Here is a 17,464-nt window from a genome sequence, read left to right as displayed (position 1 = left end):
CTAAAATATAAAAAGGCCTAATTCCCAAAATAAGCATGAATATGAGATGTCATATAATTGCTACTTACAGGGGAGTTAAATGTATCAAGATACCAAGTAATTTTATTTAAATATAACCAGGACCATTTTATATTAAAAGGAATTATTCAAAACAAAAAGAGAAAGAGCATGCAATTATATACACAATTATGTACACTAAAGGCTATTCTGAAATGTTAAAGTTTTATCAAATGGCTAAGAATAGAGCCTTCATTTAAAAAAACACTCAAAAAAGTATTTTTCCAGTTTGTGCATGTGCTGGTTATACTAATTTTGAAAAAAAGTAGCTATGTTAGGCTTAATTCCCTGATGCACCAGCACTATGACATAATTTTAAAATGTGAATAGTCCAATCTTTTTTTACTGTAAGAAATTTGCTACCAGAAAAGCAAAATACTTCTTTCATTATCAAACAATAGACAAATTATTTCCCAACAGAACTATCAACAATTACCAGCGTCACCTCTCCCTATTCTGGCACTACAAAACCATCACTGAGAGTATGTTGATACTCCTCAACTACATCAATGGAAACTAACCAATCTTACTAATTCATTTCTTGGCCAGAAAATACTGTGAATGGCAGAAGAGGAAAATCAGTCCTCCAGCACACACACACACCACCAGCAGTTCTTCAAGTTCCATTTATTGCCAGTAGGTACACCCATGACTTCACTAATAGCTACGTTGAGATGAACGTGAGAAATATTACTGTGACCTTTTTTTAAAATAATTAACAGCTGGACCACATAAAAGAAGAACTGAACAGTATAACCTTTGTAGCTAACAAACAAGCAAGCGTGCAATGGGATTACTATGGAACAGTGCAGCAGAAACAGGAGTAAGTAACATATAGAACAGGTTCTCAGGCCAAGTTCAGTGAACAAAATGCATTCTCTCCACACTAGTAAAGTCATTTTGTAAGAATCCCTAGAATCTGCCTCAAGAAATTTAATTTGTTCAAGAGATTCAGAAACATTTTCTATCTAAGAAACCAGCCAAGGCCACCTTGCTTAATATGCAATTACTCACTTTTGGAGAGTTCAATCCTAGACACAAAGGCCCACCAATCCACCAAACAAAAAACCAAATCCCACACAGTAAACCAAAAAAACATCTCCCCAAATCCTCCACAGTTGTCTGCAATACTTGCTTATATATGCCTAGCAAAAGCAGATCATTATGTTTACAATTCAAGTCAGAAGAGAGAACCACCTGAACACATGCTGCATCACTAAGAATAATACAGATAACTTCGATAGTGACATTTAAAAAATGTTACCCTGATATTTCAGACAAAAAAGTAAATATAGGAATAAGTAACAGAATGGAATCAAGAGACAAATTTTAAATTCCATTTTGAAGGACTTTAACTCTTGCTCTTCTATAACACTAAAGATCCTCAGGTCAATCATCTCTTACCAGCTGTGCTTTCAAGGTTGAAAAGCCAAATAGTACCAGTAAGTGAAAAACTGTTAAATTTAATCTCAAAATTTGCAACACTCTTTTCTTTTTACAACACAAACTATGTACTAGTTTCATTGTGTATGAAGCAACCAGCACGCCACAGCCAAATCTTGTAATCCTATTTATATTGCCCAAGGTAAAAAAAAAGTTAAAACATTGGTTACAAGAAGTACATTTACTTCCTGGAAATTACACTAAAACTGCATCCTTCTGAACAGATCTATATTCTTTTCATACAACCATGTGACAGATTAAAATCTCAATGTTAAGTGGTTTTACTTACTTGTATTTTTTGGAGTTCTTCACTAAAGGGATCCTTGACTGTCAAAAAAAAAAAAAAGATACAAATTAATTCACTCTAGGGTCTGAAAATACTAAAAAGGTATACTAACATTGTAGCTTTATGACAACACTGCAATAGTTAAGATAAAGCAAGGTCCATAATAAGACAAATAACAGAGACATCTATTAACCTTTGCCCTAACTCTGCATTTGATAATGCAGTATAGCAGCATTTAGGTTAAACCAGATTTTTGTATCAACAAATTTCACAGCTATTTCTTTACAAAAAAACCTGTGCTTGCCACTTGCTGAACTCTTGATTTAATAACTCAATTGCTTTGAAATAATTTGATGGTTTTACATTTTAGTGGACAATTTAAAAAGGAAAACCCCTTTTTTACTCACCACTAATACATAGAACAAAGCTCTACAACTTGGCATTTTCTTTTAACAAGAGTGAGACTGACACACTGAGAGCTAATGCACTCCCATGCATATAGGTATTCACAAAGTATCAAAAGCTGCCCACCCAAGAGTAGATTGATTGGCAATATCTTGATTGCTGATCCACAACCATGCTCAAACTGATCAGTTAGAGTTAATTTAGTTATAAACAGGAAATATAAGAGAAACATAAAGGTTGACATATTAGATCAAATTCATGGCAAGCTTTCTCATTTAGGAGAAATGGAGAATACAAAAGAAACTAAGGACCAACTTATAAGACAGGGGTCCCAACCTCAGTCAAGTGAAAGTGAATATGGATAAGAAACAAAAAAAATCATTTTCCAAGAAAAAAAAAATTGTAAAAGAATGTGATTTTTATTAACTGCATGAACTTCAGTAGCTGCCTTGTCAGCAGACAAATGTTGATGTTTTTCACCTTAGTTTTGAAAGGAAGTTTGAAGTAGAAATGATTTCCCTTTCTCTGCTCCTACACATAGCAATGGTAAGATCCACATTGCTACAGTTACAACCAACAAATGATGTATAAAACAGCAGGACAATGAAAACACTCTCTAAATGAAGAAGACTTGACTCTCTGCAACTTTGCAAGCAAGTTTGCCCATGTGCCTCAGCTCAGAAAAAAATAAAGCATGTTACCAACCCAATAAGCTCCTTGGCTTCTTCTGATACAGCAAATGGAAAAAAAAAATCAAACCAAAACCACCCAAACACAGGGACAGGTTTTCACAGACATCCAAATACTCTATTCAGATATAAGAATAATTAAAGCTCATAGAAGCAGATGTTGAAGACTCTTGCCTACCAAGCCCTACAGCACTTCATGATTTCATTCTATGGGTCCAAATTCACAGCCATTGCTTACTGGATTATCAAGCTACCAGCTTTAAAAAGTTTTACATATTTCATTCATTAACTCAATCAAACACACCCAGGACACTAAACATTTACTCTAAACAGCCTAAAATAGGATTAAACACCCAGTTTGATCATTAATTATCCAGACAAGGATAATTACAGACTCCAGGGTCGATGCTATTCCACATACATGAAATCTTGATTGAGCAGTGGTTTTTAGAGTGGAAGGCACAAGACACAAGAGTGTGTAGATTTCAGTACACCTGAGTAACATACTTTAGCACTGATGAAAGTCATGAAACAAACACATATGCAACATTTCCATACCTGCAAAGACACAAACTGAAAAATGTCACCTGAAATTCTAGATATGCTAGGGCAGTCCAGCAATTAAGTGGAGGCTATTGTGGTGGTTAGACTTTTCCAGCATCACAATCCCAGTGTAAAATCAATCTCACATTTTGGCAACTTCATATTTACATAAATTACACCTTGAGTTTATTAAGCAAGCCAAATGAGATATACAAATACACAGTGGTTACAATGACCAAGAATACCAACCTCCTTTTCAAATACCTATCACAAATATTTAGCAATCTTTAAAACTTCTTATTTTAACTCACACTATAGGATCTCCACTAAATCCCTCTGAAGTTAGCGATTGTTATTGTTAACCAAAAATGGAAGTACATTTTATATATTATACTATTTAGTTTAGAGTGACTGGGGCCTTGAGAGGCAAGTATGCAAAATGCAACTGCAGCAATTTATCAGTTGCATATGCAATTACAACTGTTAATCAATCTGCATTTATTTACCACATAACCTCAATTCACTTGAGTTAATAAGGCCACTCCTTAACCTCTTCAGTAATTCCTCTTCTGAATACACCCTTCTTTCTTTTGTCCAGAATCTTATCTCTTACCAAATCCTCCCACATGCTTCAGTCACAGATGCAAAGTTCTCACCTACTCCAACATGCCTAAGGTATTTCAATATCCTACATCAGCATTCTTGGTTCAAAAGCTTTCTTGACAGTTCTTAGAATATACAACTATATTTGTAAAAGTGATAAATTCTTATTGTACAAAACTAAACATTAAATTAAGAATCAATCATTAATATAAGATTTTTTTATCTGAACATATACTTCCAAGGCTCCTCCTCAAAACAGGTTTGAGACCTCTACCATGCAACAATTGGCCAGCCTTGAAAATAGTCTATGAACCTCCCATTCTAATGGAGTTCAAAGAACTTACCATCTCCTTATGCTACAAAGTTAAAAGATGTATTCTTGCATCAGAGGGCAGAGAGTGTAATAAACATTATTCAGATCTTCCATAACATTCATTCCTTCATTCATCACTCATACACATTTGAGAATCCTTTAGCAGGAGTTCCTCCTTGCTATAAAAGCCACCTCTGAACCTTTCTGCAGCTCCATGTTCTTAACATTTTAAGGTGCCATTTTTAACAGAACCACTGTAATGCCACAATCTATTTCTGAATGTACAGAGAACTTGATTTTATAGATGAAAAAGCAAAATTCCAATGAAACTTTAAGAAACTGTAAAGCTGCAGCAGCAGAAACAAGAATGATCCCAACTAACCCATAAGCAGTTAGTTTCTCAGTGTGATGACACAAAGAATTAAGCACCATTCACCCAAAGGATTCAGAGACTGTCCACTACAACATATACCTCCAAGTTAGCAGCTTCTGCAGAAACAAGAATGTTCCTCCCTGCAAAGTACTCTTCTCCTCCTCATCCACCAAGCCATAAGCAGACTAACCCCAAAACAGAAATAGTAACCTTTCCAAAATCTGTATTACAAAGATGTGTTCTGTAAGAGGATAATCTAACGCTTTCCATCAGATTTTTTTTTCTTCTTAAAGCAAATACATTATCCAGCTAATGTACTGCTACCAGAGTAAGAAACAATACTAGAAGCACTGCTATAAGAAAACATGATCTTGAAAACAATTTTTCAATAATTTTACAACCCAAGAATTTTTAATGTCAGCTAACAGGTCTGTAACTTTTTCTAAGTCTAGGATCAAGGTCTAACTTCAGCCACTGACATACCATGTATGTGTCAAGAATAATTCCAAACATTGTCTCTCAGAAACCTCAAAATGCCAGAAAAATACCAAACAAACAAGTTATTGCACAAAGTGTTATTCCAGAACTCCATATTTCAAACTTCTTAAACAAAAAAATCCTGCCTTTATTTTCCTGTCTGCAATAATTCAATGCTCAAAACAGACAAGCAGTTTTGCATTATCTTCCAGCTCCATATTTCTCTAATTCAGGCAGAAACCACTTTGAACCTGCAGTCTAAATCTCTCTGCTTTGATATTAAGACATCAAATCATACAGCAATTCCTTCTATACAGATCATCTTTGTGTGCTTTGGAAATGGCTTTTGTATTTCTACGTGGGTACCCCATTACAGTTTGAATACTCCTTGGCTGTGTCAATTTTCAAGAGCAGCGTAATGTGCCACAAATGTACAAACAGCTGAATCTTTCCTTAACATCTAGTCACTTTTTTAACTGGCTCAGTTTAAAGCTCTTTTATTGATAATTTTTCCAGCCAATATAATTTTAATTAATTCTGTTTGTAAGTGATGTAACAATTGATGAAATAACCAACAGTTTCATGTTGTTCCCTTCTTTCGACAAAGACCCCCTCCAAAAGAATTAAAACAATCATATTTGTGATACACACTTCAGACACACTTTCTATCACCTCTGAAAATAAGAGTCTTCATTATTTTAGGTAAAAGGATATGACCTACCAGAATTTCTCTTTGGACTTTTCACTACTTAAAAAAATAAAAAGCTCAACAAATTACAACAAAATAACCATCTCTTTTGCTTAGCTGTATCACCCTTTCTAGAAAGGTTTAAATCTACTCCTGCCTACTTAAATGCTGGTTAGACCTGAATGTTGAAAGGTGCTCCTGTGAGTCATGCCAATTTAATTCATATTTAGGAAGAGACACAAGTGTTTTGGGAAAGCTTCTCATCAGATTATTCAGTTTCACTACAATAATAACATTAGTTTCATTCTAGTACTCTTATTAGTGAAAAGCCTAATTATAAAAAAATTATAAAAGTTATCTGTTCTTAAGAATCAAATTACAACAAAATAACCATCTCTTTTGCTTAGCTGTATCACCCTTTCTAGAAAGGTTTAAATCTACTCCTGCCTACTTAAATGCTGGTTAGACCTGAATGTTGAAAGGTGCTCCTGTGAGTCATGCCAATTTAATTCATATTTAGGAAGAGACACAAGTGTTTTGGGAAAGCTTCTCATCAGATTATTCAGTTTCACTACAATAATAACATTAGTTTCATTCTAGTACTCTTATTAGTGAACAAAAAGCCTAATTATAAAAAAATATAGAAGTTATCTGTTCTTAAGAACATGTAAGGAAATATTTTTTAGTAACAATTATCTGCACACATGATTTTTTGCATTATATTACAAAACACAGAAGAAACAGCTGTCTCTGTTCTATTAGGGAAAATAGCCCAAAAGTGCACTTGGTCTGCATTGTAAAAATTAGATTAAAATCATATAACAAGGTACTGTGTATACATAGGAAATAAAAAACCAACCACACTAAGACTGCTCTTATGAGCAGCTGCCAAAGATTACCAGGAGAAGTGTTAGACTTCAGACACATACTAGCATTTTGCTATGGGTTGAGAATCAGAATAGGCTTCTGAAATAGCTCTTCTTTTGCACCTCTCCCAAATAATTTCAGCTCCTTACATTTTATAAGGTCAAAAAATACCCACCACTTCAACAAATTAACACAAATTTAGAAAAAAGAGGAAACTCAATCTTTAAAGCATAGCAACACAACATGTCTTATGTTAAACTAGGAAGCATTCTGCTTTCCTCAAACTCCAAAGTTCAGAGTGGAAAGCAAACTAATAAAGCAAGTGTTATTCAAACACAGAAGGTTTAAGAATCAATGGGAAGCTGCAATTAAATACTGAATCTACTGTCACTCTGCCAAGAGGCCCAGTCTTGATACAAATATCCTGTGATTTCAAACAAGTAGTAAGGACTTCTGTCTTGAAGAGTTTCCAAAATAAAAACAATTATAACCTCTTCTTCCAAACAGACTTCAGTTACAAAGTACTAGTAATAGTATGAACAGTTTACAGCATCCAAAGGTAACATTTGATAGGAGCACAAAGTCAAGATACCAATCACAGGAATTTTTCATTTTTACAACTGGGGTTCTGTTGCACCTCTGTCCTTTCAATCCTTCAGCACACATTGGTCTATCAGTGCTTGCTGCACTATGACAGCAAGCAGAACTGCTGGACAATATATTTACAAAGCCTGAACACAACAGTAGAACTCTGAGAACAGGTGGTCTATGCAGGACATACAGAGGTAGTTGCTAGCAGGTCTCTTGGCATGACAAAGATGAGCTTTCACCGAGGAAGCAGCAGTCAGTTTACCACAAGTATCCATATTAGTTAAAAGAATAAGGAAACTGCTCACCACATTCTGTAGAAGTTTGAAGGGCTCAAAATCAGGATGAGTAATACAGTAATACAAACATAACACTTGACTGGACATGCATAACACCAAGCAAAATTGAGTTACTTCCATTTTTATTCCACTGGACTAAGACGGAAGAGCTGGCTAACCTTCCAGGCTGTCTACCACAGCAGCTGCTTTTGTTTGGTGATGTGTTCGATTAATCTACCTGGTTCAAATAAAAATTATCCAAAGGGAACAACTGGACTAACACACCATTATTCTTTACTCGGATTAAGAGTCTGCTTGAACTAAGACTGAACTTGAACTAATGTTATCATCATTGTTTATTAATTAAATAGGTTATGCCTACTAGTTAAAAGGTTACATCATCAGCTTGTGGATTAAGGTGATGAATCTTCTAGCAGTACTGTGTGCACCTCTGATCCTGGTGGATCTGGAGAGGAGGAAAAAACCAAGAAAAAACAGAACCTTTCTTGGCAAGAAACTCACCTGCCATACAGAAACAGGAAAAAAAGAAGACAGAAAGGAAGTACAAGTGAGTCGTACCAAGATCTCAAACACTAGGGGCAATAAAACTGTACCACACCTTTGGCACATCAGAACTCTATAGTATCTAGGTCATTACATAGTAGCATAAAACTCAGTGCTTGAACTATGAAAAAAAATTTTACAGAACAAGATCCTAACTCTCTTTCCTCAAATCATGTATCTCGTGCCTAAGGGAGCTGGCATACAGTTAGTCTGATCCCAAGGCTTGTGTAAGCAGCCTGGTACATTCCCTTATTCTGAATGGCAAAGGAAATCACATGCTAACTCATTTCCTTACAGAAGCAAAAGGCAGACCCTGTTTGGCCTTAGGTCCTCAATTACCAGGACAGCTCTTCCCCAGGGCTGCTACTTTCATGTCATTTCCCTCCAGTCTGCTCTCCCTCAAAAGGAATTACTTTAATATCACATATTCTACACAGCAGAATAAAACAAGTGAATTTAACTTCTCACTGTTTTTCTTCCCCTGCCACTTCATGGGCATTTGTACTCAATCTGCACATTTTTGTTGTTAGTTCAATAAGCAAGACCTTTAGCTGAAGGTCAAAAGTTAAAAAAAAAGTGTTTAAAGTTATAAATAAAAAGCCACCACATTGCACAATTCTGAAGTATGCCAACACACCCATGCTCAATGTAGACAACTGAAACTCTGCAGGGAGTACCACCTCTGATGGAAGTAAAACTTAACAGGCATTGATCATAACACACCTAGGATCACCAAATCAAACTGTGCATGCATACCTGCCCATTCTGAATGAATGAGCTCTCAGGAGCACTCAAAAGACTGGTATTTCTACTCCTAGCTCAAAGGTCACTGTACAAACAGTACAGCAGTATAGCTCTTAGATGTTCTCAACACTCCCTTTTTCTTTTTTTTCTGAGTTTATATCAAAATGAACATGCATTTATTATTATAAGCAAAAGACAAAGTACCCAAACATGAACACATCCTTTAACACAGCTCAAATTCCCTATTTCCCATAGTGCCTTACACTTTTATCCACACCTGCTTTTACATAAGCAAACGTAAAAACATAAGTACTTCTCATGCTTACAAATAAGAAAATTTGATCTCTTCCTCCTCAAAAAGAATTAATCTCTGAAAAATGCCAGCCATAACAGCACATCTCCTCCAGCAAGTTATGCCCAACAGGCATCACATTTGCCTGTTTCACGGTTATCATACACCTACTCTCACACTGCATGGCAGAACATAAACACAGGCAGAACAGAAAGACAGCACTAAATAACATTGTAGGAGGTATACAGCACAGTAGGACTCAACGTTGAACATTATAAACTCCAGCAAACCTTCTAACACAGAAGGAAGCTACATGAGCTCAGCTTTAAGATGTGGAGCGGTTCTTCAATCTATCCCTGCACAGATCAGAATGCTTCTTTCCATCAGTACCATTGCCCCTTTGACAAGTTTCTCTGTATCAGAACGACTCAGTGGGCAGAAGCTGCCAAGGTTACTTCTGATCAAGACCTGAGCTACACCATGTCCTGATTTATTATAATCACAGCAAAGGCACTACTACCTTCATCCACAAATCTGTATCTACCAGGAAAAATAGAAGGAGCCAAGGACAGACAAGACAGTACTAAAGAAGGGATTCTCCCTTAAAAAACCTTTTCTTTTTAATACACCCTGATTTCAAGTCACTGACCCTCAACCTAACACAAATCACAACAGACAACTAATTTTAGCAGCAAATACACTCACAAGAACTGTATAGGCAAAAGGAATATATGCCTCATGATTAAAACACTCCGTGATCCTCCACAACATTGGAATAGCACCTTCACCAACAAAAAGACACTGTACTTGCTTAATTTATTTGCCTAAGATTTTTAGTGAAGCAACTTTCTCAAGCAGCAGTTCTGGCCTGTTCAAATGTTCATACTGTTACTGAAGCACAAGTCTAGAAGCATGACAGGGATCAGTTCGGTACAACTCTACAACTCCTGCCAGCTTAGCTGGGTAAGCAGTGAATCTGAGTTTGCAACCTACTACTCTCAGACGAAACACAGATCTCAAAAGGATTTAAACGTAAATGATTTTTAGAAACACAATGGCATCCCAAAGATAGGAGGACTGCAGGCCTGATTCTCCTCCTGTACTGGGATAATTATAGACTACGGAACAGTAGGGCTCCTACAATGCAAAATTTAAGTCCTTGTGTATCATGGGCTCTTCTTTAAAATATTTCCACTGCATCCATTATCACTTTCTGCATCTGTCCTAAGCAGAAAGATCTGCATTGCACTTGAACAGTATGAGAGTTGACTGAGGTTCTTAACAAATGAAACAAGTCTGCTTTTTGCTTTCTCGCACTTTTTTTAGTCTCTAGAGCTTTTTAAAATGTAAAAGTTGCAACCAGATCTGCTTTCAGATTCTGGATCACCTCACATCAGAAATGAAATTTGCTTTTGAGAAAGCTATGCACTGTAGAATGCAGTGCAAACTTTTGATTACTTTTTGATACCTAATGAAAACAGACTGACTCCTGTCAGAGCTCTTCTGCATCCCTGTTCCCCAGGCAAGCAATTCTAGTTCCGATATTATGAAGTAAGTAATACTTACTTACTTATGAAGTAAGTATTACTTACTTCAAAAAACTCATAGCTTCCAACAGTAACTTTGAAAAAATGTCATAATAAGAATCTGCAGTAATGGCATAAGGAATGTTTTGTGCACATCTGCTAACAGCAGCACATTTAAGCACATGAATGCAAAGTACTCATAAATATTCTGAACTAAGTATCAACTACCACTATCTCCCTAAAAATAGGAATTCTGAATTTCCATCATTTTTGTTTCAAACACTACTGAGCAATTTTCTTATTTATACTTTATACTCCAGATCTATTACAAAGGTAAACAGACTGTTTATAACCCTTTAGGAAGGACTTGAAGCTGTCAGCTGAGCTATTTTGTACTACATAGCAATTAGACTTTCCTAGACCAAAATCACTACATAATAATTATTCAACTTTCCTACACAAAAAGCCAAATTATTCCTTATTTTAAAGAATAATTTCTCACATACCATAAGGAAAATGAGAGTTTAGAATTGTCAAGAATCCTAAGGAAATCTAACTATTCTGCCTGACTTTACCTTATGAAGACAACCTAGGGATTCTTCTTGTTTGATCTACTGAACTTGATCCAAAACTCATCAAACCATAGAACTGAGATTGCTACAAGAGAGACTAGTCTTTAAGAAAAACATCAGGATTTTCTTTTCTATCACCTAGTTGAGAAATACTTGCTAACTAGGATTTAAAGCAATATACAGAAAGTGAAACAGCAATATGCTAATATTTCAATAGAAGTTGTTACATTGTCAAATACAAGTCAGGGTATCCCTTGCAAAGTACAAGCAACATTAATAGGCACATAGCACAGAAACACTTCCAATATTTTAATTTTTCTCCTTCCCTTCATTACATCCTCTTCCACAAATAGTTCCTATCCACAACTAAATTTATTCTGTTAAAGCCAACACTCTAAAGAATATAGACTCTTCTAAGAAGGTGATCTTAGAAGGCAAGTAAATTTGTAACAGTTATCTGTGAAATATCACAGCACTTCAACAGTACTTTGCAGGCCTGTGAGCTTAACAGTCATCTTCTTGTCCTTTATACAGCAAATCTAACTTCTTAGCAACTAAACTCCCTGCATAAAATTCCAAAGAAGTTTTAACACCTGAGAAATTTAGACGTCAAGAACAAAGGAACATCAGTGGAATTGAATGAAACTCATAGAATTGTGATTTGCTTAAGCTTACACTTGCAATATACACAACTGCTAAGTCTCCCTGAATTAACATTTCAAAAACACAAGTTGTAGTAAATATAGTAAGGATTATCCTCCTAGCAGTTGTTTTGTAACAAGAATCACAGAAAGACCAAAATTATTAGCAAGACATGTCACTTTAAAAAGCTTCTTATAAGAAAATAAGACTTTATTAAAGGCCTACGTGAAACCTTCAAGATTCATTTTTTGTTGTGATGGTTTTGTTCTGTTTTGTTTTTTTCTTTTCTCACATCAACTGCTTCCCAAAGTACTGGAGCAGAAATGGCAGAAGTAACCTACATACAACCTATTTCAGATTACAGACTTCAACAGCATCTGTACTAAGCGCCCACATCTTTCAGAAAGAAAGTGAACCAGATCTGAAAGCAACATCAACCCATCTGATACAGTTACCATCTTTTCATTAAAAATAACTTTAGAATTAACTTCCAGGAACAGCCACTTGAGATGCTCAGAGTAACATCACAAAACCACAGGAGTTTGAAGAGATAGGCAGACACACCTCTTCAGGGTTTGAAGAACCTAGGAAGTAGCCTAAAGTGTATCATTTTCCTGACAAAATACTATGCTGGCTTGGCAAGAAGTTGATATAATCCCATGGTGTTTTGAAGGCAGGTTAAAAACAAAACATTCTTTACAGCCAGAGTAAAATGAATGAGGTTACCAGCACCAAGCCCAAACGGATCTTTTTCAAATGCAGCATTGTCAAAGACAGCAAGCACAACAGGCACTAGCATTAGCTGGGTCTGTTATGTGAGATGGAAGAGCAGGTCATTTCAGCAGGTTTAAGAAAAAGTCCATCTCTATTTTAGACAGGAAAATGCATAAAAACCTTACTTCAAGTGAAGTTTAAAGCTTAGATATAGAAGAATTAGCCCAGTTCTGATTTGTCTTTGAACATTTTATGCTACATGTGAAAAAACTAAAGCACTTCATAGATATTTCAGAGCACTGCATAAGAAATCATTTGAACACTATGCACAGTGTGACAAGTCTCTTGTGAAATACTCTGCTCACCCTTTACATTACTCCACCTGGTCTAAATTCAACTACAACACCTGGTTTTAAGCCTCCTCCTTTAGACACATCTCCTCTCTTCTTAGCTTGACAAATATTTAAGTGTTGATATTGAGTGTACCTTGTGATAAGTATTTTTCAACACCTCAAACATACTATCACCTTACTCTGATTGTATTTAATTTTAGGCAATTAACTATTAAGAAAATCAACATTAAGCTCACTGTGCATCATTCCCTGCAAATTTAAAATAAGAAGGCACCAAATATACAAATAACTGTCTTTATTGCTTTATCATAGTAAGCATGATAATAAGATGCATATATTGCAACTCTGCTGAATCCTAAAAGTTTTTATGACATGGACTGGAGTTTAAAATAGATTATTTTTTTCCACTGTCAAATCACTCTCATCCAACAGAATCTAACCTACAACCACCTAAAAGACAGAAAAATCTCAATATCCAATCACCTAAATGATAAGGCTGTTTTTGAGATATACTACTATTTTTCATTAAAAAGCATGAATCATTTCTGCTTCTATTAAAAAACCCAGACAATACACCCATATAAACATAAGAGTCAAAGGACTCACTTGGATGATGTTTAAGCTTAGGAAGCATATAATAGAAGACAGGGTTCTCCCCCTTTTCAGTAAACATCAATCTTTATTAGCCTGTCTTGTCTGTTCTTGCCTGTTCTACAGCCCACCGTATTTTTGTTCCATATGCTGATTTGAAAGGAATTTAGTAAGCACGTGCTAAACATATGGGCGAGGTAAGTCCCTGCTCATTCCCACATTAATTAAAAGAAGTGGCCTGCTCCTCTTCCCACCAAAGGAGCTAGCCACAAAACGTGCTGTTTGCTCCTGCCAAAGGACACTATTCCCTGTTCCCATTTGTTATGTTGCAGCAAAGCCTGGGGCTGTGAGGAAGTAGCACAGATGAAATACGAGTGCCACTGCCAGGACAATTCTCCAGGAAATCCACTTTCGAGAGTTCCACTGAAAGAGAGCAAGTAAGAACAGGCCAAGAACTGGTTTACTTGAACCACCAAGCAACACTGGGCTACCAGAGCACTGACTAGGCAGCCTAACCTAAGCAAGGTCCTCTAACAAGAGCACAATTTTCCCTGTGTAAGTTCCAGGTGGGTTAACTCTTTAAGGGCAATACACTCAACAGTCATCCCACATGCTCTATAGGAACATTCACACATTCCAAAACAAATTTTCCTTCAATAAAAAAAATAATAATCCACGCTGAACTTTAAGAATTATTGCTATCTACATTGCTGAAACACTCAGCTTTTACCAAACAGGATGACAAGCCAGTTTTAACTCAACCACTGAATTTGGCAGTTTACCCCAGTAGGCTGACAGATCTTCTCCAGTTAAAATCATATTTCAAGACTAAAAGAAGCATATAAGACATGCTAGCACAAGAATACAGCTTATCCATATATAAGAAAATGTAGGCTTGTCTCTAACAGTTATGGCAGAAGCTAACCAGAGTATGAGCAGTCCCAACAGTCACACTATACTGTATCTAATTATAGCCCACCTGCGTATGTTCACAGCCAGCTCAAAAAACAAGACTGAACAAGACTTAAAAACCACGTGGACCACTGCAATGAAACCACTGCAAATCCCCAAGTCCTTGCTGCTACTGTCCTTCCTCAACACCAAATGTTTTACTCACCCCTTCCCCCCACAAAGAGCACAAAACAGAATTTAAAATTATTCTGCTACCCTAATGCAATGAACAAAGTTTGAAAGGGAATAAAAAGAGAAAAAGAAAAGAAGCCAGCCCACACTGCTGCCCTGGGACATCTAGCAGATCCCAAGGTAACAGTCAGATCACTCCTTACAAGGCCCTGTACACATGTCCACAAATGAGTACATAAATCCTCTACCCTCTATAAAAAAATGTACACACTTTCATACACCCCACACACACACCATCCACAATCATCTCAAGAAAAGTGCAGGTTGCCAAGAACCTTCTAATGCTCTTACATTCCAAAACCAGGTTTCTGCATAATTTCTTACCAGAAGCAATGAAAAATCAAGACAGCAATGGCATGATTTTTCTTTCTGATATTAGAATCTCCACTGTCCATTTCAAAACAGCCAAGAACGGAATTAGCGTGAATCACCACCCTTAGGTGGTATGTTTCCATTTTTGTATTCTTCATTACTAGAAAACGGTCATTTTAAAATCCATTCTAAGTTACTTCCACATATTAAAGAAGTTCCCATACAGTTCAGTATTTAAAAAAATAAAAATGAATGCTCTGAAATTCACACTAAAGCACAGCAGCAATTAATGTATAAACGTTATTATCAACTAAATTTAGAAGGAATCGTTTATTAGAAAACAATAAACAATAGGTCAAGTATTCACTGCACAAAGTCTGTCACAGTGTGCAACATCATCTCAACCCAGGATCCTTTTCAAGCCTCAGCACACATGAATGAAAACAACCTGCTTTATTACCAAACAACTACAGTCAAATCTTAGCCCTGCAGGAATCCCAGGTATCTAACTGTGTGCACTTACTCCTGAGAGATTAACATAAAGCCTCACTTCGTCAATTTTCTATTAACCATACTGCTGCTAAATTGAACAAAACCCACAGAATTGCTTTGGGAAGAAAACTTGCTAGAAAATAAGGTATCAACAGATTACAGCAGGGAATGCTGGGATTTAAGTTTATCCTCAAATATCTTGCAAGCTTATTACACCAGCTTGCAAAGCACATACACAAGGAAAGACAATTTCTCGGTGCACCATCCTGTAAGGAGAGATTATACTAAGGTGGAACCCAGAACTGCTCAGTACGGGGATGTCTGGGAACGCAAAGGCTTATTAACATTTGTTACATCCAGTTGCAGAAACTGCTCTTACCCTTCACCTAATACTTACTGTTGGCTCCCACATCCTCAGCTACTCCAGAACCTCTCATTCTCAGGTATGTGAATCCCAGTATCAGAAAGAACAAGCATGCAGCAGTTAAGAGGAACATGGACAGGTAATGTGCACTGAAGCCTCCAGTGGTGGATACCTCCTCTCTTTTGAACTGTTGGAGAAGCTCCTCCTCGGGCTCAGAGAGATTCTTCTTGTAGGTGTTTTTCAGGTAGGTATGATTTGAACCCGTATGATTGGAGTGGTTGAGTCTAAGGGAGGAGGTGGTTCCACCCGGGGGAAGGCTATTAGTAGATGAATAGATCCTGGATTCAACATTACAGCTACTAGGAGCACCGCTGAGAACATGATTATTGGTCGCTTTCCTAATGGTGCCTGGAGGGTCAGAGATTTTGCCGCTGTCCACATCCGTGAGCGGTGGTGGCAACAACAATACGGATGGGGATTTCTTGGGTAGGCCAATGCGGTATCTGGGGCTGGGAGGACTAGAGTCCAGATTTTCACATCCTCCTCCTCCTCCTCTTCCCCCCACCGCCGCCGCCGCCTCCTCCTCCTCCTCCTGACTGCTGCCCCTGTCTAGACTGCCGGCAGCAGCCGCCCCCGCCGCCCTGTCATTCGTTACGAGCACACCAGCACCGCAGCCTCCGCCAGCCCTTTCTTGGCCCGTCTCCATCACGCCAGCGCCGGCTGCAGCGCATTTGCTTGTTATGAATGGAGCAGGCGACTTGCTGAGGCTCCGTCTGGGCCGGCGAACTGCAGACTCCTCCTGCTGTTTGGCCCTCGCCCCCGCCGCCTCCTCCTCCTCCGAGTCCGAGTACTTGTCCCTGCTGCCTCCGTACGAGAGGAGCCGGTTCCCGTTCACGGTCCGGTTCTTCCACCGCTGCTGCTCGCTCTCCTTTTCCTCCTCCTCTTCGTCGTCCTCCTCCTCGCCGTCGCCGAGCTCCCTCACACCCTGAGTCGCCGCCGGTCTCCTGGCCGCCGCCCCCCACCAGGCGTTGGGCTTCCGCCGGGCCGCCTCCTCCGGGGGGGAGCTGCTGCTCACGCCGCAGGCGCCGTGGGGGGCGGCGGGCCTGAGGCCGCGGAAGAGGGGCGCAGCGCGCTCCCTCCTGCCGCCGGCCTGGCTCCGGGGGCTGCTCTCCACGTCCGACTCGTCCGAGCTGAAGCCCAGCAGCACTTTGCCGCCCCCGGACGGGGGTGCGGCGCGGCCCCGGCCGCCTCCGGCGGCAGTGTTATTGTTGTTGCTGTTCCGGGTCTTGTTGGCGCCGCCGCCGCGGGCCCCGGCCCGTTCATCCTCGCGCAGCTTCTTCAGCTTCTTCAGGTAGACGGGCCGGGTGCTCTCGGTGACCGGCCCCGGGGAGAAGCCGAAGCGCCTCAGCTCCGAGAAGAGCTCCTCGTCCGTGAGCTGCGCGGCCGTCGCCATTTTCCGCTCCCCGCCGCCGCCGCCGCGGCGCTTCCGACCCACGCGCCGCGCCGCGCTCCCCGCCGGAACTGACGCGCCGCACTCGGCTGTGG

General features: G+C 38.6%; 1 protein-coding gene across 2 annotated transcripts in view; it reads right to left on the bottom strand.

Moving 5' to 3' along the window:
- Window positions 1–17,458, bottom strand: part of LEMD3 (LEM domain containing 3) — a 41,998-nt gene extending 24,540 nt beyond the window's left edge. The window contains exons 1-2 of one of the 2 annotated variants that reach the window (XR_005626969.1): window positions 15,953–17,458; window positions 1,790–1,827 (exon numbers count right to left, since the gene is read on the bottom strand). Coding sequence is in view for 1 of the 2 variants with exons in the window: in XM_039703988.1 (XP_039559922.1) it covers window positions 1,790–1,827; window positions 15,953–17,372 (1,458 nt within the window). In the remaining variant the exon portion in view is untranslated. The remainder of the gene's footprint in view (window positions 1–1,789; window positions 1,828–15,952) is intronic. The other variant, XM_039703988.1, reaches the window with a different exon arrangement.
- Window positions 17,459–17,464: the final 6 nt, after the last annotated feature.

The sequence above is a fragment of the Passer montanus genome, unplaced genomic scaffold, assembly GCF_014805655.1.
Source record: "Passer montanus isolate IOZ18808 unplaced genomic scaffold, ASM1480565v1 scaffold17, whole genome shotgun sequence".
NCBI classification, from domain to species: Eukaryota; Metazoa; Chordata; class Aves; order Passeriformes; family Passeridae; genus Passer; species Passer montanus.
This window is presented reverse-complemented; position numbering and strand designations above follow the sequence as displayed.